This window comes from Crinia signifera, chromosome 2, assembly GCF_055691185.1.
Source record: "Crinia signifera chromosome 2, ASM5569118v1, whole genome shotgun sequence".
Taxonomy (NCBI): Eukaryota; Metazoa; Chordata; class Amphibia; order Anura; family Myobatrachidae; genus Crinia; species Crinia signifera.
The window spans coordinates 372,512,443-372,536,061 of record NC_139218.1 but is presented as its reverse complement, the minus strand read 5'-3'; the positions used below and the strand labels follow the sequence as shown (position 1 = coordinate 372,536,061).

The 23,619-nt window shown below is 43.4% G+C and overlaps 1 protein-coding gene across 1 annotated transcript in view; it reads right to left on the bottom strand.

The window, feature by feature from the left end:
• Window positions 1–252: 252 nt before the first annotated feature.
• The window catches only part of LOC146058077 (stromelysin-1-like), a 34,093-nt gene continuing 10,726 nt past the window's right edge, over window positions 253–23,619 (bottom strand). The window contains exons 2-10 of the mRNA XM_083170059.1: window positions 18,938–19,167; window positions 15,631–15,779; window positions 15,425–15,550; window positions 14,124–14,294; window positions 10,844–11,036; window positions 7,566–7,696; window positions 5,628–5,787; window positions 3,916–4,019; window positions 253–842 (exon numbers count right to left, since the gene is read on the bottom strand). Of these exons, the coding sequence (XP_083026185.1) occupies window positions 739–842; window positions 3,916–4,019; window positions 5,628–5,787; window positions 7,566–7,696; window positions 10,844–11,036; window positions 14,124–14,294; window positions 15,425–15,550; window positions 15,631–15,779; window positions 18,938–19,089 (1,290 nt within the window). The 5' untranslated portion in view covers window positions 19,090–19,167 and the 3' untranslated portion in view covers window positions 253–738. The remainder of the gene's footprint in view (window positions 843–3,915; window positions 4,020–5,627; window positions 5,788–7,565; window positions 7,697–10,843; window positions 11,037–14,123; window positions 14,295–15,424; window positions 15,551–15,630; window positions 15,780–18,937; window positions 19,168–23,619) is intronic.

Genomic DNA, 23,619 nt, shown 5'->3' with positions numbered 1-23,619 from the left:
AGATATATAGACGGAGCAGCTCTCATTAGAGCTGCTCTTGGCGATGGAATCACCATCTGCTCCCGCTCACCATCAGCAAGAAGGGGGCGCGTGTGCATGAGACACTCACGCACAAAGTTCTGATGGAGCCCCCCGATGCCTCCCTGCTGCTCCCCTGTAGCTTCCACACCCCCCCCCCCCTAACCCTGCCTGTCTCCTTGAAGTGGAGACGGGCAGGGATTCCACCACCCGCCGCCGAATGAAGGGGACGCAAGTGCGTGTGAGACGCTTGGGCGTCTCCATCAGATGCAGCGCCTCTCTGCCAGCGATCACCAGCTCAGGGAATGTGGCGATTTCTGGGTTGGCTGAGAGGCGCTATATCTGTACCAGATCATGTATATAGTATAGTAATTCCTAAGATGTGTTTCATGTATGGAATTGTGTTTTGTAAAGTTGCATACCCTCCAACATCTGAAGAGCAAAAACCGGTACAAATTCAGAAAGTTGGCGTGGCCACTGGTAAAGGGACATGGCCACACCCCTTTCCTATATTTACGCTGGCCATTTGGAGACCCCAAAAAAGGTACAGGCCATAATAAAACGTTACTGTTCTCTACCTGCCCAAAAAGGTACAGTTGGAGGGCATGGAGCTGAAGAAATTGAAAAATGAATATTCTCTATTTACAATTGCGTTCTACATGTGTCTACATGTGTTATTAGGCATTGGGTTGGAGTCGCCGGCGTGTGAGTCTTTCTTCTTCAGTCGCAGTTCAGCCATCGATAATTTGGGATATTGCGAATAACTCGTTGCCGCCTGGGGTTATATTCAATCTGGTTGGCTCCATGAGAGAAGTACAGGAAGTCTGAGAGGCAAATAAAACATTTGTTATAATGAGTTAAAATCCTTTATACTGTACAGTGTTCTGGTTTTTTTTTTTAAATCAGGTAATTTTTAATAAATTTTAAGAATGTACAATGTTCTTATAGCTGTTTCTGATGCTATCATCAATGTACAGAGCGGAGGCCGATGAAAATGGTACATGGACCTGTGGTTGCATCTACATGTTTCGTTCAGCCTTCATGTGTGTGGTTTATGGAACATGCAAGAGTGGAACAGAATATTTTTTAACTGACCAATTTCCTTATGAAGGCCCATGATTGTTCAGCTGCATTCACAACTAAACAAAGGTCTCTCTCTTTGGCCTGGTTATGGTATAGAAGATCATCGATGTGTAGATCAACGATGACTTAGTTGACCACTAACTGTCGACCGTGACTAGTCAGACACCTAAAACCTCGACAACATCTAGATCGGCATTAACAGAAGATCCACACATGCAAAAGATTGACAGTGAAGCAGTCGACACAAGTTTTTCACGTTTTTTTTGTGATTATGTTGTCATAGGTCGACCTGGACGCCATATAAGGGTACTGCGCTGGTCACACTATTTTATTCTTCCTCTATGGCCACTGGGATGGTAAATTATGAACAAGTTGGTTTAAAAAAGAAAAATATGCTACAACATTTGGGTTGACCTTATCAGTGTTGACCATGTTGACATTGACCTTTTGCTTGTGCCTTCCTTTTGTTTGATCTAGTGTATGCCGACTATTTTAAGGTGTTGCAATCGACCAAGTCATTGTTGGTCCAGAATGACCCTTTAAATGAGAATTTCAGTGTCGTTATAGTTTCACTTACCCTAAATAAATACAACCATAAGGGTTCCATCCAGGGCTTACAGTGGTCCTGGAGAGGTGGTGGAACTCCTTTCCCCTAACACTCATTAGGCAGAGCCTAAACCAGTAGGATTTGTGCCCTACCTCCCATAAAAATCTAATGGTCCCCCAAGGAAGGGGTGTAGTCACACAAGGAGGGGGTGTGGTCACACAAGGAGGGGGTGTGGTCACACAAGGAGGGGTGTGGTCACACAAGCAGGGGGTGTGGTCACACAATAGTAACGCCAATTAAAATGACAAAACACACGCGCAATCATATTTACATTACACTGCATGTAGTGCCCTTGATTCATATTCAATTATACAGTAGTGTCCCTTATACACTGTGGGTGAATTGTAATAGGATGAGAGAATCAGAAAGTGAGAGATTTGGTAATCTTCAGATTTTTTTAAAGCGGAAATCATTTACTTTTAAGAGTCCCAGTGGACTGCAAGACATAATAATAATACTTGCTGGAAGAACAGACAACGGAGGCAGGACGGATGTTAAATCACTGTATTCTCAGGATCATAAACCAGTTACAGGTACAATGCTTCAGGTATCAGGCAAGCTACAGCACTTCAGACAAGGCTAGGGTGACTATAACTGGCCCTGAAGCTCAGGGCAAACACAGCTTTAAAGAAAGAGCAAGCCAATCCCTGCAGCACACAGAGAGAGGCCCCTCAATCCTCAATATGTGCTGCAGCTGGAATGGTATTCTGAGAACAGCCTGATCCAGCTGATTACACCAGCTGGGACTGCTCTCACAAACCACAGTTCTACCTATTCAGAGGTACTGCAGGCAGAACATAACAGCAGCACCTCTGGCCACCCATAGGTACTGCAGACCAAACATGCCAGAAGCACATCTGGCCACACAGAGGGTACTGCAAGCTGAACATAATAGCAGCACCTCTGGCCATCTATAGGTACTGCAGTCCAAAAAACAACAGCAGCACCTCTGGCAAACCAGAGGTATTGCAGGCCAGAATGATATCAATGGCAGTCCTGACATTTAAGGGCCCCTTAGACTTGTGAGATTTTGACAGATTTGACCCAATTCAGGTGGATTGGGTCAATTTATCTGACAAAATCTGTTGTGTAGGACCCAATGCACAATCCTGTGCAATTGGGTATAACCAAGAGATTGCAGGAGATTGATCCTCCTGCACATAGGATAAATCTAGAGTCAATCAGGTCCTACTTGTTGGACAATAAGTTGGACAAGTGTAAGGGGGCCTTTACACTGCAAAACCAGTTTGATTTTGAAGTGTAAATGATTGCCGCTTTAAAAAAAAACTGACATTTCTCACCAAATCACTTTCGATTCTGTAATCCTATTACATTTCACCCATAATGTCCACAGTTGTGCTGCTTATACACATCTGTCTCTGACACTCTCAGCAGCTCACTGTCCATGTCCCTCAGCAGCTCCATGCCCTATGTCCCTCCAGCAGCTTCCCCACCACACCCTGTCTGCACCAAGCAAAGATCCTGCTGCTCTTAGTGGCTCTTCTTCACTTCAGCGGCGGTGATGGCATGACATCACTTGCAATTCTGTTGGATTTACTGTTCAGGGCTGTGGTAGAGGGTGGAACTCAGTTCCACCCCGTTCCCCCTCATTTTAACCCCTGGTTCCTTCCTGAGGTACTTCCCATGTACTGTCTCATATAGGGGTGTCCTGACTTATCTGAAACTAGGATGTTGTTCTGATATACAAGCAATATACCTCGAAGCTAGGTGCAGGTTTGGCCTAAGATCACTTTTGTTTTTAGTATGCATTTGTGTCTTTTCCAGGTGATATTTTTTTTTTTATCTTGGAATTCTCCACAGCAAGGGGGCTGGTGCAGGGGTTTATTGGGGCGTAGATGCTGCCAATGTACAGTAAGGGTATAATGTTGGGAACTGTGCCCAAGCAACCTCAACAGTTGCTTGGAGGGAGATGAGCTGCTGATGCACAAACCCTGGCGCAAGTCCCAAGCTGGTGATGCAGTGCTGTTACGGCTGCGATCCCATGGCAGGGTCACAGAGTACTCTGCATTTGGTTTGTTTTACCAAAATAAAGCATGTTTCCACCTATGTCGCTCATATACATTTGTTGTGCAGAATTAGGAACACCTCTATATGTTCTTCTACTGTATGAGATACATGGACCCCTATGAAGTATTGCCTTATCATTGATGGGGAAGGTCATCAGACGTCACTACTCCTAAACTTACCATAGTTCTGGAAAGCAGCCTCCACTTTATTCCCAATTCCAGGAAATCCCCGTTTTATCTTCTGTGGTGATTTTGGGTCCATTTCATAGCTTGTGTGGTCGTTACTGAATAAGACATATATTAAAATGCTGCATTGTGAATCATTTACAATGGTAATTAGGTGGGAACAGAAGAACTGTTATACATGTTGTATTTTGCATAGAAACACAGCCATATACAGTACAATGCATAAAGTCATTTTATTCTCTCCTGTGATGTCTGAGAGGCTCCTGAATTAGGGTGAGTTAACATTCAATTCCCAGTCCCACAAGGGATGTGCCGGGATGACGTTTCTGTGTCGATGATATCTTCCTCTGAAGTACTTCAATTCAGTGTGAACCCTCAGATATTTTTCTTAGGAGAGCATCACTGACACAGAAACACACCAAGCACTTTTCTCTGACTGCTCAAGCACACTGCTCACATTCCTGAATATTGAGATGTGATACCATGCAACTTTCAAAATCAGCACTTTTGAAAATTCACAAAATACTCTTCCAAGACCCTAAAAACACATTGTATTAGTAATTAGATCGAATTTCCCATACTTGTAATGGGAGATGGGATCTGCCTGAATTTACTAAAATGAAATTGTAAAAAAAATACCTCAGGGAGCCCAGTGATATTAATGCTATTTTCAGATAGTGTTATCCAGGCTTCTATCCATTTCCCCAACTATTGCTCAGCATTCCCCTTCTGCTGGCAATGGGCTCAGATCCTCTGGCCCCTGTGATCAGCCATTTGTGCCTGAGAGACCAGTAAGGGCAGCTGACCAGATGATCTCTGTGCTCCTGCTGTTGAAGTAAAGTGAACTCAGATGCTGTGAAGCTGGAACCTCATTTTACCACACCAGAGGTCAGAGCAGGAGCATAGGATCAGACAACCGGCTGCCCGGACCAGATCACCAATCACCACCCCTTGCTTGCAGGTAAGTCAAAGCAGTAAGGGGGGAGCCATTCTCACAAATTTAGAGTATTTGCAGGGACAGAGCTTTCTCGTGAGGTCTGACCCTGCATACAATATTTGAAAGATCCTTGTGCCCATGTATCCACCATCTGTGGATTGTGATAAATATACCCCTAAGAAACATTGAAGTATATTAACTAGGGTGGTGGTGCTGTCTGTAGCATCTAATAGATCTGATTTTATGTCCCCCCCAAGAATACATGAAAGAACACACTCAGTTGGCTTTCAGGAGAAGACACTGCATGGAAGACATGGTGAAGAGGAATGGTGATTTCCAGCACACCACTATGATTATCCAGAGCTGATCTAACAACAGTGCAGTCGAGCGGTTGGCCAAGGGCCCCCACGCTTACCTCAATTATCCATGTTGTGGCACTGTGGCATAATGAGTACTACAATGTGTTCAGCAATATTTTGGTGTTCGGGAGTATTACACGTGTTGTTGCCCTGGGGCCCCCACAAACCTTAATCTGCCCCTTGGTTCATGGCCACAACCCCTCTATGATGTGCTCCCCCCCCTTTTCCTGATTGTGATCTGTGTACAGTACCTACAGTGTTGGAAAGTATAGCTTTTGGAATGGCTTCTTGTGGTTACCCCAGGTTTGTAGCTTAAACTAATATTGATTGGAAATAATATCTAAAAACAATAAAATAGTAACAATGCGGAAACAATTGAAGTGATTTTGTTTTTCAAAAATTCCGCTAACCTCCAGTACTTGTCTTTCACAAAGAAAATAGCTTTCCTTTCTTCCCTAAGATATACTGCAGCATCTATTTCCTTAACAGAACTTGGAAAACCAAAACTGGAGATGTCTCGAGGATATCCCGGCAGCATTGAGAAGCCTCTTGTGGCCCAGTACTGTCGGCCTGTGCAACAAAAAAAATTGAGGTTAACAATTTTATTTTAGTTACTGAATGTGTTACAGGTAAAATCCACTATCAGAAATAGAACATTCTAGATTGAATTACTTTCAGTGGCCTAGTATTACAATGTGACGTCTTGAAAAAATGTATAGGATCATTTTCTGGTATTTACCTAAATGTACCTGTACATATGGATATCTTCCTGTTGAACTACCATACACAAGCTCCATTAACACTGGAATTAACTTGAACAGACCTCATCCAGTGTGGTCTGTTAAATGTATGTGTTCTGACCCAGTAGTGTAACTATAGAGGGTGAATGGGATGAAACTGCTATGGGGCCCGTCGCTTAGGGGGCCCCAAGGCCCAGCAGGCTATCCCCTCTGCACTTTTTTTTTTTTTAAATAGTGCCACACTAACAGCTGCTGCACCACCATCCTGTGCCCCCTTCAGTGGCTGGAGCAGGAGACCCAGCCGCTGCTGTTGTTTAGAACCAGAGACCCAGCGACTGCTGGCGCCAGTGGGGAGACCCAACACTGTGGTGGTGGGAGCAGGAGACAGTGGCTGCTGGTGCCAATAAGAAGGGCCGCCACCGTGGCAGTGGGAACAGTAGGCTGCCGGTGCTGGTGTACAGGAAGCAGGCCCCAGTGAACCAGAGACCAACCACCGTTGATGCTGGAATGAACAAGACCTTCCTCCACCCTCCCCTCTTCCCCCTCCTACCCCTTCCCCCACTCTCTTTCCCCCTTTGCCTCACTCACCTCTCTACACCTCTCTTTTTCTCTCCCTCCACACCCTGTATGTTTCCTTCTTTTCTCTCTCCCCCATCCCCTTCTCTCTCTCCTCTCTTTTAATCTCTCCCATTCTCTCTCTCCCACCCTCCATCTCTGTCATCCTCTCTCTCCCCTGATGTCTCCCTCTTTTTCTCTCTCCCCCTGCTCTCAATTTCTATTTCTACTGCTCTCACTCCCCTTCTGTCTCAACTATCACTTTATATCTCTCTGCTACTAGTCTCTCTACTCTTTCTCCATGCTTTCCTTCTTTGTCTTTCCTTCCTCTACCTCTCTCTCCACCCCTTTCTTTCTACCTGGCATGGTCTCTGGCTCTCTCGCTCTCCCGGACACCCCTCTCTCTCCTTCTCTCTCTCTCTCTTTCATTGACACCCTCTCTCCTCCCCCCTCCCTGACATTCTCTCTCTTACTGCTGCTTGTACCCCACCCTCTCTCTTGTTCCTCCTCCTTTATCTCTCTGACACCCTCTCTCTCACTCCTCTCCCTTTCTCTCTTTCCCTCTTTTTTCCATGAAGCCCGCTCTCTCCCTGACCACCCCTCTCTCCCTCTTTCGCTTCTATCATTTTCTTGGTCCTCTCTCTTTTTCTCTCTTTCTTTCCTCGACAGCCACTTTGTCTCTCACTCCTCTCACTCTTTCTTCTTCCCATCCTAAGAGGATTTGTACGGGGCCCACAAAGTTCTAGTTAGGCCTCTGGTCTGACCCGACATTATTCCTCTTGGCAAGGGACAAGATGAGCTTGTGTGTAGCTGAAGTTATGTGCAATGACAGACGTGTGCTTTACATAAGTAGTGTTAAAGGTCCAGACCTATGTGGTGTCATATCCTAGGGCAACAAGGCACACTGCAAAACAGTGCATTTGGCACTTAACTTCAGAGATCTTTGTTATTCATTTACAATGCCCTTTTAGTAAATAACACATTTCAATATGAAGTATAATATGAAGGATATCATGCAGGATAACAGGAAGGATAACATTAAGGTAAACCAACCTTTGAACAGGTAGACAATATCTCTTTCTGGGACTTCGTAGGCTGCATCAACGTATCCCAGGTTTGGCCATATGGCATTGATGGAGATTGTATCAATGTCAGTTTTTCTTGAAGTTTTTCTCCAAAAAATCCTTTGTAGAATAAAGTGTCACAATGAAATAATGTTCCTAGTTCTATAATTTAGATGTGTGTTATGGAGATGAGTTTGAGGTTAACTACTCATAGGCAAACGCAGGTGGGGGCTTCTGGTTGTCCAGAAACCCGCTCCTCTTTTCAAATGCCTTAAATTATGACAATAGCATTGGTATAAAATATGATGAATAGAGCTGCCACCACATCATGCAGTGTAAGGGACAGAGCAGAGCTGCTGCACATGCCCAGTGTACCAGCTTCTTCTACCACATTTACGGTATGTGTGGATCAGTGCCCTTAAACATCGCAATGGAGCAGTTGCCAGGAGGAAGAGACAGGAGCCTTACCATGAAGTGGGAGATTGTGAGCTTAGTGCAGTACTGGTTCTATGATGTTTTGTATTTATTATGATATGACCACTTATCTCATTTAAATGTATGAAACAGACGATACTACAGACCATCTGGAATCGACCCCATTAGGTCGACTGGCTGGAAGGTCGACCTGATTTAAGGTCGACATGGGCCAAGGTCGACATGACTTAAGGTCGAATTTGCATAAAGGTCGACATGAGGAAGGTCGACTGGTCATAAGGTCGACATGTGTTTTTCACTGTTTTTTGATGCGGATGTCGACACAGTCGACATGGACACAGTTGGCAATGAGAATCGGACCCTCGCATCGCTCGCTTCACTCGCAATGCATCGGGCACGGTGGCTCGCTTGGCTCGCCACAGCTTTAATAACCTCCTCCACGCCCTAGTGGATGGTAGGGCATGAAATACCGCCTGTCGGCACATGTCGGCTCAAAAAACAGTGAAAAACCCCATGTCGACCTTATGACCAGTCGACCTTCCTCATGTCAACCTTTATGCAAATTCGACCTTAAGTCATGTCGACCTCGGCCCATGTCGACCTTAAGTCAGGTCGACCTTCCTGCCAGTCGACCTAGTGGGGTCGACCTAATGACTGTAGACCGACCATCTGTACTGTTAAATATTAATACTCTATTTCATACAGTATCCAGTGTATAAAAAGACCAATTTTCTGGGCTGTTACCGCTCCCCCAGTACTTCACTGTGCTGCAAAGTGAAAGATTATGGGTTACATTTGGAAACCCCACTCTAACAATCCTGCGTTTGCCACTGCTACTGGTTCATTAAGTATTTTGGCAATATGGACAAGTTGTTGAATATACATGGAGGTCTTGTGTTACACCAATTACACTGTAACCCATCAGGGGTGGAACATGTAGCTTTATACCAATTACACTGTAACCCATCAGTTGTGGAACGTGTAGCTTTATACTAACTACACTGTAACCCATCAGGGGTGGAATGTGTAGCTTTATACCAACTACATTGTAACCCATCAGGGGTGGAACATGTAGCTTTATACCAATTTCACTGTAACCCATCAGGGGTGGAACGTGTAGCTTTATACCAATTGCACTGTAACCCATCAGGGGTGGAACGTGTAGCTTTATACCAATTGCACTGTAACCCATCAGGGGTGGAACATGTACCTTTATATCAATTGCACTGTAACCCATCAGGGGTGGAACATGTAGCTTTATACCAATTACACTGTAACCCATCAGGGGTGGAACGTGTAGCTTTATACCAATTGCACTGTAACCCATCAGGGGTGGAACATGTACCTTTATATCAATTGCACTGTAACCCATCAGGGGTGGAACATGTAGCTTTATACCAATTACACTGTAACCCATCATGGGTGGAACATGTAGCTTTATACCAATTACACTGTAACCCATCATGGGTGGAACATGTAGCTTTATACCAATTACACTGTAACCCAGCAGGGGTGGAACGTGTAGCTTTATACCAATTACACTGTAACCCAGCAGGGGTGGAACATGTAGCTTTATACCAACTACATTGTAACCCATCAGGGGTGGAACATGTAGCTTTATACCAATTTCACTGTAACCCATCAGGGGTGGAACGTGTAGCTTTATACCAATTGCACTGTAACCTATCAGGGGTGGAACGTGTAGCTTTATACCAATTGCACTGTAACCCATCAGGGGTGGAACATGTACCTTTATATCAATTGCACTGTAACCCATCAGGGGTGGAACATGTAGCTTTATACCAATTACACTGTAACCCATCAGGGGTGGAACGTGTAGCTTTATACCAATTGCACTGTAACCCATCAGGGGTGGAACATGTAGCTTTATACCAATTACACTGTAACCCATCAGGGGTGGAACGTGTAGCTTTATACCAATTACACTGTAACCCATCATGGGTGGAACATGTAGCTTTATACCAATTACACTGTAACCCATCATGGGTGGAACATGTAGCTTTATACCAATTACACTGTAACCCATCATGGGTGGAACATGTAGCTTTATACCAATTACACTGTAACCCATCATAGGTGGAACGTGTAGCTTTATACCAATTACACTGTAACCCATCAGGGGTGGAACGTGTAGCTTTATACCAATTGCACTGTAACCCATCAGGGGTGGAACGTGTAGCTTTATACCAATTACACTGTAACCCATCATGGGTGGAACATGTAGCTTTATACCAATTGCACTGTAACCCATCAGGGGTGGAACGTGTAGCTTTATACCAATTACACTGTAACCCATCAGGGGTGGAACGTGTAGCTTTATACCAATTACACTGTAACCCATCAGGGGTGGAATGTGTAGCTTTATACCAATTACACTGTAACCCATCAGGGGTGGAACATATAGCTTTATACCAATTACACTGTAACCCATCAGGGTTGGAACAGGGCAGTAGACACGTTCTCAGCTGCAAGGAGACCTTGTTAAACAGTCATCACTGGTCCGAAATCAGTTTCCATTTATGTTTTAATAATCTGTCTCAAACATTGCATCCTCTATGACTTTACTTATACTGGTGGTACCACGCAGTGGTATGGGGATCAAGAGGATTTGGAGAAGTTTAAGGTTGCTCATGTTGCACCAGCATGGATACCAGGATGTGCATCAAAATGTAGTGATGACAACTCTCTCACTTCTCCATTGCCTTCTATTTTATAACCTTCATTTTGTAATGCAGATTACTATTATTATATAAATAGGGAATTAAACTGACAATAATTATATAGGTACCAACAAAGTAGTAATGAAATTACCCATTCTTGAAGAACAGTAAGTCTCCTCTCATGCTGGTGACGGCATCAATATGTAAAGACCGGTCACATTTTTCTGGCACTGTTGGGGTTTTGGGGACGTGTGTTGGCTTGGGCTTCTTGGCTGGGGTTGGCTTTGGCTGAGGTTTCCTTGTTGGGTATGGCTTTGGTTTTGGCACATTGAATTTTCTTGCTCCTGTATTTGAAATAAGGTAATATTAAAGAGCTATTCCTACAAGACTAAATAATAACTAAGAGATAATTATGGATTGCCAACAAGGGTTGCAACGGACTACCAAGACATAAGTTGCTCTTGACAGCATAAAAAATGCATCAAGTCAAATCATCAGCACTTGGATAAGAAGCAATTATATAATAAGGACTATCAAGTTCATGGGCAGCTTGTAATAATTGGCGGCTGTGTGGGATGCCGATCGAACCTTGATATTTTTTTTAAAGGGGCAATTACCTACAAGGCAAAACCATGCCTTGTAAATGATTGTCCCTTTATAATGACAAAAGAATAGGGGGATGTGCCTAGTGGATTGCATGGTGCAATGCCGCCCAGGATAGATCTCCTTGGGTTGTCACTGCACTTCGCAATACTAGTACAAAGATACAGGGGGTGGAGGAGACCTATACACCAGGCGCAAAGGGTATATATAAAATATACAGGATATCTAAGTGTACAAAATAAAGATTATGGCGGAAATTTACTAAGATGGGAGATGGGGGACCAATCAGAATCGACTTCTTATTTATTTAGTGTCTTTTGGAAGACAATAAATAGTATGTGAATGGTTGCCCATAGCAACATCTCATGTGAAATAGAACTCCCATCTATGTAAATTTGAGTGAGTATTCAAATTGATATGGTTGCTGCGTACTTGACTCACAGTAAATAAATAAAGAATCATGCACGTAAAGGTTTCTTTTTCTGTCGAGTCCTGTTGCCTCCTGGTGAGAAGTCAACCATTCCTGATGTCTCTCAATGGTGATAAACGGGAATATATGAAAGATTGTAAAGCACAGATGTAGCGCCTCACAGCCAGCGCTGGGTATAGCCAGATTCCCTTAGCTGGCGATCGCCGGCGGAGAGGCGCTCCATCTGACGGGGGTTTGAAACACATCAGGGTATCTTTATAACAATAAATAGCAGGAGGGGCAGCATTCCCAATGGCTGGAATGGGTGTAGATAAAATCACGTAGCAGTTTCTTTTAGATGTAGGATGGCGATAGATTATTTCATCTGTCTGTGGGTTATTTGCCATGCTCATCATATGGAAAACATAAACAAAAACAGCCAACGTGTAGCACTGTCTACACAGATACTGTTCTCTTGGGTGAGGGTGATATAGAAATAACAACACCTCATCATTTCTATTTTTATTGATATAAAGATACCTTGATGTGTTTCATACACATTTATGTGGTGAGTTAGGTATGCCATTATAGCGTTACATAACACTGATTGGACTATAATAATCGGATGAGATAAAACGGTATTACACATTGTACTTTACAATGTTTCTTCACGTTTATCGCCATTGAGAGACATCACAAAAGGTGGACTCCTCGCCAGGAGGCAACAGGACTCGACAGAAAAGAAACCGCTACACGTTTGATTCTTCATTTATACACAGTGCATCTGATATGCAGAAACCATATCAATCTGAATACTCACTTAGATTACACCAAAACTATGTTTTTGCACTTAAAAGTGAATTAACACAAATATTAATTCTCCACATTTTCTGAATATTCACGTCAGCACTGGATTCAATCATCTGAGTATCCCTATAGGTTGTAAGCTTGCAGCAGGGTCCTCCTACCTCCAAGTCTGTCTGTTGTTACCCAGTTTGTTTTATCACTGTCTACTATTGTAAACTGCGCTATATAAGAAACTGTAATGGAATCTGCTGCGCTATATAAGACACTGTAACGGAATCTGCTGCGCTATATAAGAAACTGTAACGGAATCTGCTGCGCTATATAAGAAACTGTAACGGAATCTGCTGCGCTATATAAGAAACTGTAACGGAATCTGCTGCGCTATATAAGACACTGTAACGGAATCTGCTGCGCTATATAAGAAACTGTAACGGAATCTGCTGCGCTATATAAGAAACTGTAACGGAATCTGCTGCGCTATATAAGACACTGTAACGGAATCTGCTGCGCTATATAAGATGCTGTAACAGGATCTGCTGCGCTATATAAGACGCTGTAACGGAATCTACTGCGCTATATAAGACACTGTAACGGAATCTGCTGCACTATATAAGACACTGTAACGGAATCTGCTGCGCTATATAAGACGCTGTAACGGAATCTGCTGCGCTATATAAGAAACTGTAACGGAAACTGCTGCGCTATATAAGACACTGTAACGGAATCTACTGCGCTATATAAGAAACTGTAACGAAATCTGCTGCACTATATAAGAAACTGTAAATAAATAAATAAAATAAATCTGTCAACTACGACTACTCTAGATTGAAATCAAGAGAAGTAATCTTTATTTTGGATATTTACTGTGTATATCCAGTGTATTTTATATATACCCAAAGCCTGGTGTAAAGGTCACCTCCAACCCCTTTTTCTTTTCCCTTTAAAATAATGTCCGAGTTCGGCCGGCATCTTGCACGGTCGCCGAATTCAGACGTCATTAAATCTGGCCCATGATGATGATGTTTGCACATGTAAGCACAGGGAAATAATCCAATGGTGGATGGACATGAATTATACCCATAGGATTTGCTAATACTCAGAACTACTGTAGGGATGGCCATCATTGCCATTGCCATTGATCTTTGCCATTGATGGCAATAATGCAACTGGCCATCGATAGTGTTAAGCTATCCAATGGATGACCATCAATGTTTTTACCTATCGATGGTCATCCATTGTTTTTTACTGATTGGCCTGTGGGCCAATCAAAACATGGAGGCGGGGCTTTGTGTTTATCGGAGGCGGTGCTATGCTCCGTATCCAGACACTTTGATTTTGAATTTGATTTTTGATTTTGAATCATTGGTGGCTGATGGCCATCCCTACTCAGAAGAGAGGTGCGGCGTCCAATATAATGTTGGTTTTATCCCTGCCCACTCTGGTCCCCAGGTTAGAGAGACACATTATTGATAAGCACAGAACTGCAGTCCAGTATATATCAACAATGGTATGCGTGTTTGGTTATATGGAAAAGTGACTTCTAAAACTACATTGCAGTAATGTTTTGCTTATTGCAATATAAAGCAGAGATATAGAAAATAACTACTTATACCATAGAGGGCTTGGATTCCAGCAACATCATCTGCAAATAGTTTGAAGCTGGGTGGTGACACAAATGTATTATCTTGAAGCGTTGGATACATTATGGCAAGCTTATTTTTTGAATGTTCCAGACCGAGAGCATGTCCCAACTCATGGAGAGCAACGAGGAAAAGGTTGATACCTGAAAATAAAGATTTAGTTACAATTAATAAGGTTCACAAAAAAAGTGAAAACTTCTGTCAAGGTCGACCTTTTGGTGTTGACCCAAATCTAACTCTCTCTGCACATGTTACATCAGCCCCACCTGCAGTGCATATGGTTTTGTCCATTAAAGAAGGAGTTTGCTTTTGCGAGTGAACCAGAATAAGGCCCTATGATCATAGGTTGGTACTAGAGATGTGTGGTTTGGTTCTTCAGAACTTGGAACTCACCAGATGGTCTCAGATTTCCTCTTGAGGAGATCGGATAAACACTCAGAGTCCCGGTTCAGATCATCCCGCAGATTGGAATTTGTATTTTATATATGAATTTCAGGGTTTTGCTTTGGAAATTACGCAATTTTAGCTGTTTCTGTCCATTTACAAGAAATCCCAAACTTAAGATTCAAATTTTAAATCCAAATTATAAACCAAAACACTTGGACAATGAAATTAGAACCAAAACATGCAGATCTCTAGTTAGGACTCTAGGTGGAACCCTATGTCGCAGTCCAATCACTGAACTCCTCATATTTTAATAGTTCTCAGACATAGGGCGGGATGTTGTAACATCCGCTGGCCATTATCGCTGGGCATTGTATTATTAATAACGGCATATGTTCTAACATATGCGGTTATTAATGCAAGGGACAGCTCTTGCGATAAGAGCTGTCCCTTGCGATGCAGTGCCGGCACTGGACTTCCGGGTCTGTGACCCAAGAGTCCATCTGCGCATGCGCAGAGTGACGGCACCAGCCGCAGGGCATGCTGGGAGGGATCCGTGACGGATTCCTCAAAAAGCGCTGCGGTAAGAAGCCCTCCGCAGCGCTGCCACTGCGGAGGGGCCATACAGCATACAGAAATGCGGTAAAAACCTGATAACGGGGTTTTTACCGCAATTCTGCTTTAGAGAATCTCCCCTATAGTGATTTAAAATTATTGTTGCTTTTAATGGCCACAAATTTTCACAAAAATATAATATTTTGACCTATAGTGTGGGCATAGCTTGCAATTTTATCTGTCAACTGTTCAGTTGACCTACCACTAATAGTATACATTAACGATGTGTCTGTGCATGGAAGAGGGCAGTGGATTACTTGAAGCATTACTTTACCTTGCCGCCCCAGTGTCCATGTCTCAGCTTCATCGAAATGTGCATCTCCCCCGATTCCCTGACCTGGTGCAAATGCATGTCCCAAAACTCCATGCGGCCCATCAAATGGGAAGAAATCTCCGTGATCTGCTCAAAGTAACAAGTGACAAAGTCATGATTTGTACAATGTTTAAGGATTTTTCAAAAATGAAAGGTCATATTCATACCTTTAGAACCAAAAGAGATCATTATATCAGCATCACCACTGTAAGCCTGAAGAAAGTTTAGAGGGGTGACCTCACTCCAGAGCCTGAGAGCCTGGCCGATGGCGTAATCTACTTCCGAGTTACTGATATCGGGGGTGTAGTTGACAATTCTGTGAAGATGGACAGGAGTTATGTGATAGACATAAGCACTGTACACTTACAGATAATGCTTCTTATGGGGTTTGCCTTCACTCATCACCCCTTTCCTCCTGTTGCAATTACCGTAGTCCTCGAAAAAGAAATACCAGGGTAGCTACCTGGTTTAGACCCACAAAGGTGCAGGGTAAACAGAGGTCCTGGGTCATATGATCCTTGTTCCGTTGCAAGCCTATGGAAAGCCAGCTCCCCAGTGCCTGGATATGGTCATCTCCAAGCACTGGCGGAACAGAAAAACTGCACACGGGCATAAGTATAAATGGGGCCAACTTCAGGAATAATCCTGGTGGTACGAGCAGTGGAAACAGATCTCATACAGGTTGGAACTATGTTCAAAAACTCAGGTAGGATCCAGTATTTTGGTGGACAATGGGTATCAGGCACTCAATAGGCCATTGATAAATTTGAATGGCCATGACTCACTTCTAATTATCCTTATTGTGGTCTGAGTCACAGTAGCTGGAATAAGACATGTGGACATTTGTGTATATATGAGTGGCTATCAAACTCAACTCTCACATTTTTCCAGCAAGTTATGGTCTAAGGATTTCTGTCCATGAAAGCAGGTGGGCTAATTACTGACACAGCCAAATAGATTATCAAACTGTGGATGAAATCCACAAAATAGGACCTGTTGGTGGTACTTGAGGACTAGAGTTGAGAAACCCTGGTCAGGGGTGGTTTAAGAAAGGAAAGGACATGCAAGTGGGCCCTTCCTCTCTGGCAGCACAGTAGGCTCTGGCCTAGTGCTAGAGTCTACTGCAAAAGATCTCACGGAACATGGTGCCTGCACCACGTTCCCGGTGACTTCTCGACTTCTCTAATACAATTTTCCAGGTGATTTCTGCTGCTCTGCAGCACCAGCTAATGCAGGACTGCAGAGAGCGAAGTATAATAATGGATGCAGGGTGTACATATTGGGCCCCCCTAGACCCATGGCCCCCTTTGCAACGTATCTCCTACACACATTATAGATGCAATAATGCCCCTGCTGTATATTATGTGCCACTTTCAAATAATAATGTTCTACCTAATAACTTTGGGCCTTATTTTGGTTCATTCTTTCTGACAAAATCCTTCTTAGATGGACAAAACCATGTGCACTGCAGGGGGGGGAGATGTAACATGTGCAGAGAGAATTAGATTTGGGTGAGTAATTTTGTTTCTGTGCAGGGAAAATACTGACTGCTTTATTTTTACACTGCAATATAGATCTCACTTTGAAGTAAAACCCCACCCAAATCTAATTCTCTCTGCACAAGTAACACCTGCCCCACCTGCAGTGCACATGGTTTTGCCCATCTAAGAAGGATTTTGTCAGAAAGAATGAACCAAAATAAGGCCCAAAGTTTATGCTTTAACATTAAGAGAACTGTGTCAGGAATGACCTGGGGCTTTCTTGAAATCCTGGCCACCAATGTAAAATTAGCATCTATTTGCTTATTATGCCTGTATATGTCCAGCAATGTAACTGCAGGGTTCCTGTCACAGTATGGCAGATAATCACTCTTGGCAGAATACAATAATATAAAATATTTTTGGAATGTTTTTGAGTGAGGGTACATGAGGATCTGATTTGTATTATAAGCGTCTTTTGTTGGTCAAAAAAATCCCCAACAATTCCACTTTCCCTGATGACATTCACCAGAACTGTGTAAAGGTATATCATAATTATGGAAACTTCTTCTTAACTGTATTCGAGTCAGTATGTTGGGAGTACCATAAAAAGAGGGATGATAATTGATTTTCTCTATCACTTTGATCATTTAATTTCATATCACTCATTGAGATAAGATTCCTCAAAACTAAAAGGTTTGCTCCCCCTCACAAACTCTGTTAGCTGTCTGTCATCGGACAACAGCACGGACGGGTAGAGCGATAGTCGGCGAGGAACTCCACACCTGCAATCCAGTGGGTACGCAAATTCATCTTGCGCTTAAACCAGCTCTCTCCCTGCCGAGTTCTACCAACAGCTGCCTGTCATCCTTCTGCAGCGGGTGAGATTGAGCTGCGGGAGCGTTACCTATTCCTGCAATTACCGGACCGCTGTCAGGGACATTTCCAACAATAAGGTCGTATAAACTATTACCTTCAGCACAGGGCTCCGTGCGTTTTATAGTTGCTGCTTGAACAACTGCAGCCAGAACATTTACCGTACAACTTAGCCCGCTTATACGTCTGGGCACTGAATTTCAGCAAATAACTCTGATACATAATCTTAAAGTGGCAGTGTAATATACACTAAAATAATTCGGAGTTGGATATCATTACACAATTTTATGCAAATAATCTGTTGATTAGTGTGTACTTTTCACCTTTAAAACTTGTATGTAATTGTGTACATTTTTTTATTGTGTGTTTTTTATTTTTTCTTACTATTAAAAATCAATAATTGATAGTTCTGATTGCGTGGTGCTCTCTCTATATACCTTTTAATTGTTATATTTGAAGTGTATAGTTAGATCTTCCATTTAGGCACCTTAAAGGTGCCCACACATTAGAACGATTTTTTTGCCGATTGGCCGATTTCCGATAAATCGGCCGATATATTGTCCGATGTTTACCGATAATTTGCTGAAAATCGTCCGATATCGGTCCGATGCGCGCTCCCGTGGATCTTTTGCTAAATTTTCTGATCTTACGTGCTGCACAAAAGATCAGAAGATTTAACAAAAGATCCATAGGAACGCACATGGGATCTTAAGAAAAATCTTGGGTAAAGATGTGCGCTAGCCTGAAATTTTTTGTCCAGGACAGACAAAAGATTTCAAGGCTGATTTATGCGCAAATCTTAAGATCGCAGATCTTTCTAGTGTGTGGGCACCTTAAATGTCAGGGCATAAGTAGGTGAATCCTGTAAATATAAATAACTGGTGTAGGCTATTTTTAGACTGAGGGAAAGGATGGTAAGTAGGAGGAAGGAGAGAGGTTTAGCATGCCCTTCTTACTGCCAGCATTTGTCAGTACCAGGGTCCAATACCCAACCTAAATCTTGTGCCTATCCTGTAACGGCATAATCTCCCCAATCTCTCTGATAAAAAAACAACATTCGACTCACATTTTCATACAGCTATTAATGTCTAACAATAGATATTCTTTGACCCCAATCTACCTGTAAGTTAGTGATTCCTTCTCCCATTTAGGATTTCCAGGAAAAAGACTGAACCTTTGGACATCGGGGACGCCACACCTTGGTTTCAGCATAACTTGCAACGTTTCCTTGTTAATTTTACCGGTGACGTTAAGACCAAAAAAAGTTTGCATGTTCTTGATTTTATCTTAATTTTTTTTGGCTAGTGTCCTGGCCTTGCTGGCTTCAGTGTAGAACTGCTTTATATATTCCTGTTAAAGTAAGTAAACATATTTTTACTCTCCTAGTTTAAAAATGTATTTTCATACATGTCTTAATCCAGTGGTTCCGGACCTTTGTGCTGAGGCATCCTGGGTGCCACAGGGCACTTGTAGAAGGGCCACGGATTGGTGGTCCAGAACCAAATAAAATTATTTGTTATTCTTGGGATCGGTAAAACCAGTGCTGGTATCTGCTAGTCATAACATATGTGGACAAGTAGGACAACCCTTTCCACCTCATAACTAAACCTAAGGCTGACATATAAGCAGCGGTTAAAGATGGGGTAAAACTGAGTGCCGCCACCTGTAATGATGAGGTGGAACTAGTTGTGCCTCCACCATGGCCTTGCATAGAAATTCTAACAATAAAGTAATATAGTTTGCAGGGGGTGCCAAAAACCCTACCACTGGAACTTGCTCTGCCTAATGGTGGGAGGGGAAGTGGGGGGGGATTAGGAATCAGATAGAAATGAGTTCAGCCACCTCTTTAGGACCGACCACTTTTAGCCCTGCATATAAGCACATTTAAAAAAAATTCAGGAGTTTCTCATTAAGTAATATTTGAACTAAGGATGTCAAAAAAGTAAACACTGTGATTCAAAAGTTTTGGGAACCACTGGCCTAATCCAGTCTGTGTTCGCATGATCTGGATGGAAGTTAGGAAATACTTATGTTATATATCTGTAGATAACACAAAACTTATTTACATAATGGTCTGGGTTTGAACTCACTTCACGGTGGAGGGGAGTGCCGCTGCCGCTCACCTGGGTCCATGGTGGTGGATGCGGCTGCCGCCATGTTGCTCCATGGTGGTGGGATGGGGGCTGGAGTGCAGCCTACATGGGGGGGCTGCACGGGAGGAGCAATGGGGGGAGGATGTGGCCAGGGGTGGATGCAGCTGCCAACCTGCTCCACGGAGGGAAGTGCGTGTGGGCACCACTCACCTGGCTCCACCAGGGGGGGGGGGGGGGGGGGGACACCTAGTCCCAAGTGCCGCCCTCCAGTGGCCAGCGCCCACAGGCAGAATCCTAAAGCTGCCTAGTGGTGGTGCCGGCCCTGCATGCACAGTGCCATGGGAAGTTGGCTAATAAATAATTATTTGTGGGCAGCTGGCTAATTGATCATCATTGGTGCCCAGTGGTGCCAGTAATATATACATGGCTGGCACAGGCCAGCCATGTATATATTACTGACTAATTAATAATAATAGTCATTGGTGCCCAGTGGTGCCAGTAATATATACATTGCTGGCACAGGCCAGCAATGTATATATTACTGACTAATTAATAATAATAGTCATTGGTGCCCAGTGGTGCCAGTAATATATACATGGCTGGCACAGGCCAGCCATGTATATATTACTGACTAATTAATAATAATAGTCATTGGTGCCCAGTGGTGCCAGTAATATATACATTGCTGGCACAGGCCAGCAATGTATATATTACTGACTAATTAATAATAGTAGTCATTGGTGCCCAGTGGTGCCAGTAATATATACATTGCTGGCCTGTGCCAGCAATGCATATATTAGGGCTTTAAACATAAACCATTGGTGGCCAGCAGTGCTCCTTTTTGAGCAGGGTGGGGTGGGGGGTGGGCAGTAGAGTGTGTAGCTGGACGGAGGTGCAGTGCGCCGTGTTGAGAGGGGCGGGGCAAGTATGTTGTGATGCCGGGAGGGGGAGCAGGACCCTGTGTGGCTAATTAATAATTATAGTCATTGGTGCCCAGTGGTGCCAGTAATATATACATTGCTGGCACAGGCACAGCTGGCACAGCCCGGCAGGGTACACTCCCGGCTATGATGGATGAAAAACCATCCATCATTGCCACATCTGCTGGTAAAACCAGCAGATGAACCACTTTGCTAGCGATGATGCGGAAGTGCGCATCATCGCTAGTCGCAATCTCTGCGGCATACACACTAGGCAATTGTCATATGAAAATCTCTGGAAACAGCTGTTTTGAGCGATTTTCAGCTGAAAATCGGTAAGTGTGTATGGGCCTTTAGTGTGCACAGCCTTGGCCAAAAAGTTTTGAGAATTACACAAATATTAATTTTCCGCGACCTCAGTTTTTATGATGGCAATTTGCATATACTACAAAATGTCATGAAGAGTGATCAGATGAATTGAAGTTAATTGCAAAATCCCTCTTGCCATGACAATTTATTATTTATTTACTAGCTGACCCGCCCGGCGTTGCCCGGGACACCCTTGGGGTTTCTTTATTTCCAAAATTGCTGAAAAATGTCATCTTACAATATGCTGTGCCAAAGACCTAAGATTGTAATTTGTTATAGATTCCACCATAATGTTAGAATGTGTTTGCATTGATACTCAATGACGGCAATGAAATCAGGTGTGGTGTTGTTGTTTGAAACACAACGCTCCTGAGTTGATAACTTGTATGTGTTGATGAATTCCACATCCACTCCTGAGATTTAGCACCTACTGTATGACATATCCTCCAACATCTCAGGCGCTGAGTGCAAAGGGACCGGGGTGGGCGTTACTTACCCCCCCATAATTAATTAAAAATTCACTGCTCCCTGCCACTGACACTCCCCTCACCGAACCTGCAGCAGTCTCTGAGGTCTGGGGATCTGTAAAGCACATGCACCGGGCATCTCTACCAAACAGTGGGGCAGCCCCTGAGTGTGGGAGCAGGTCCACGGGCCTGGCCACATGATGTCATGACGCGACGCACGCTACCCGCACCACTGTAATGCCCCACTGGGAATGGGTGCAATAGGCCAAAATTCTTCCCTACACCCGCCGAGCCAATCCACTGATCCAGCCATCACAATCATCAATGGGTGCATTGATAAGGTTTGAGTGTAAGAAGTTGAAGAATAAGACTGAGAAAAAGAATTGCCATGTTACAAAGTTTACAATTTACTCAATAAATCGTGAAAAAAATGTAAGTGTACATAGAAGTACAATCAAGAAATGAAAGTAGGATTAAAAAATAAGTTCTGATTCAAACTGATAATTGTTTGGATGGGGTGGGTTGTGAAACAAATCTATAGGTGGGGGTATGGATATTGTGGGCATAATTGGTGTTTGTTACACCTACATGGGGCCCTCAATTGATGGGATTTTCACTACAGTGTCACGGTCACATTGTCACCATAGGGGGATTTCCAATTGGGGTCCAGGTGATCTTTTAGGGACCCTTTACAATCCTGTAGGTCTCTTCTCCTTGAGCTTACGGTCTCCCTTAATGATAGTCAATCACTGAGGGAGACCATAGGCTCCAGGAGAAGAGACCAACGGAATTGTAAAGGGGTCCCTAAGAGACCACCTGAACCCCAATTGGAAATCCCCCTACGGTGACACCAATTATGCCCACAATATCCATACCCCCTCCACCTATAGATTTGTTTCGCAACCCACCGCCATCCAAACAATTATCATTTTGAATCATAATTTATTTTTTAATCCTACTTTCATTTCTTGATTGTACTTCTATGTACACATATTTTTTTCACGATTTTCTGAGTAAATTGTACACTATAACATGACAAATCTTCATCTCAGCCTTATTCTTCAACTTCTTACACTCATAACATTCAAACAAATGCATGCAGCGCTCATGCCCATCGACCAAACATTATCTATGAACCAAAAAAGTCTGGGAAACCCTTAAGGCAGAGCAGTGCCTGATATCCAACTGACTAACAGGGTGAGTGCAGTGTACCCACTTTGTATTGATCAGTGGGTGCATTGGCCAGGACAAAGATTTCTCAGTGCAACTGGAGGACTGGAGAGACGGATATGGGGAACAAAGTAGAAAAGGTACATTAGGTACAGTTTTTATTTGCCGGTACAGACTGTTAAATAAACGGCAAATTATTTTTTTATGTGTTCTGTGTGTTTGTGTGTGTTGTACTGTTTTTGTGTGTGTGTTGTAATGTATGTGGTTTTGTGTGTTATATTGTATGTATCTGTCCAATGCGTAAGTGTGTGAGGTGTGCTATGTATATACAGTATGTGTGTGTTGTGTCTTTGTGTATCTGTGCAAAGTTTAAATGTGTGTTTTGTGTGTGTTGTACTGTTTTTTGGGTGTGTGTGGTGAATGTGGGTGTGTGTTGTGCTGTTAGAGGTATGTTATGTGTGTGTATCTGTGCAATGTTTAAGTGTGTGTTCTGTGTATTGTACTGTTTTTGGGTGTGTGTTGTAGTGAATGTTGGTGTGTGTTGTACTGTGAGTTGTGTGTTATGTGTGTGTGTGTGTGTGTGTGTTGTGTTGTGTGTATATCTGCCGAATGTGTAAGTTTGTGAGGTGCGCTACGTATATATGTGTGTGTAGTGTGCTGTGCATATCCTGGCAATGTTTAAGTGTGTGTGTTCTCAGTGGCGTAGCTTGGTTTGGGGCGCCCCCCCGCCGTTAATGGGGGGGCGCCTCCCCCTCCTCCCCGCCGGCCCCCCTACCCCCGCCG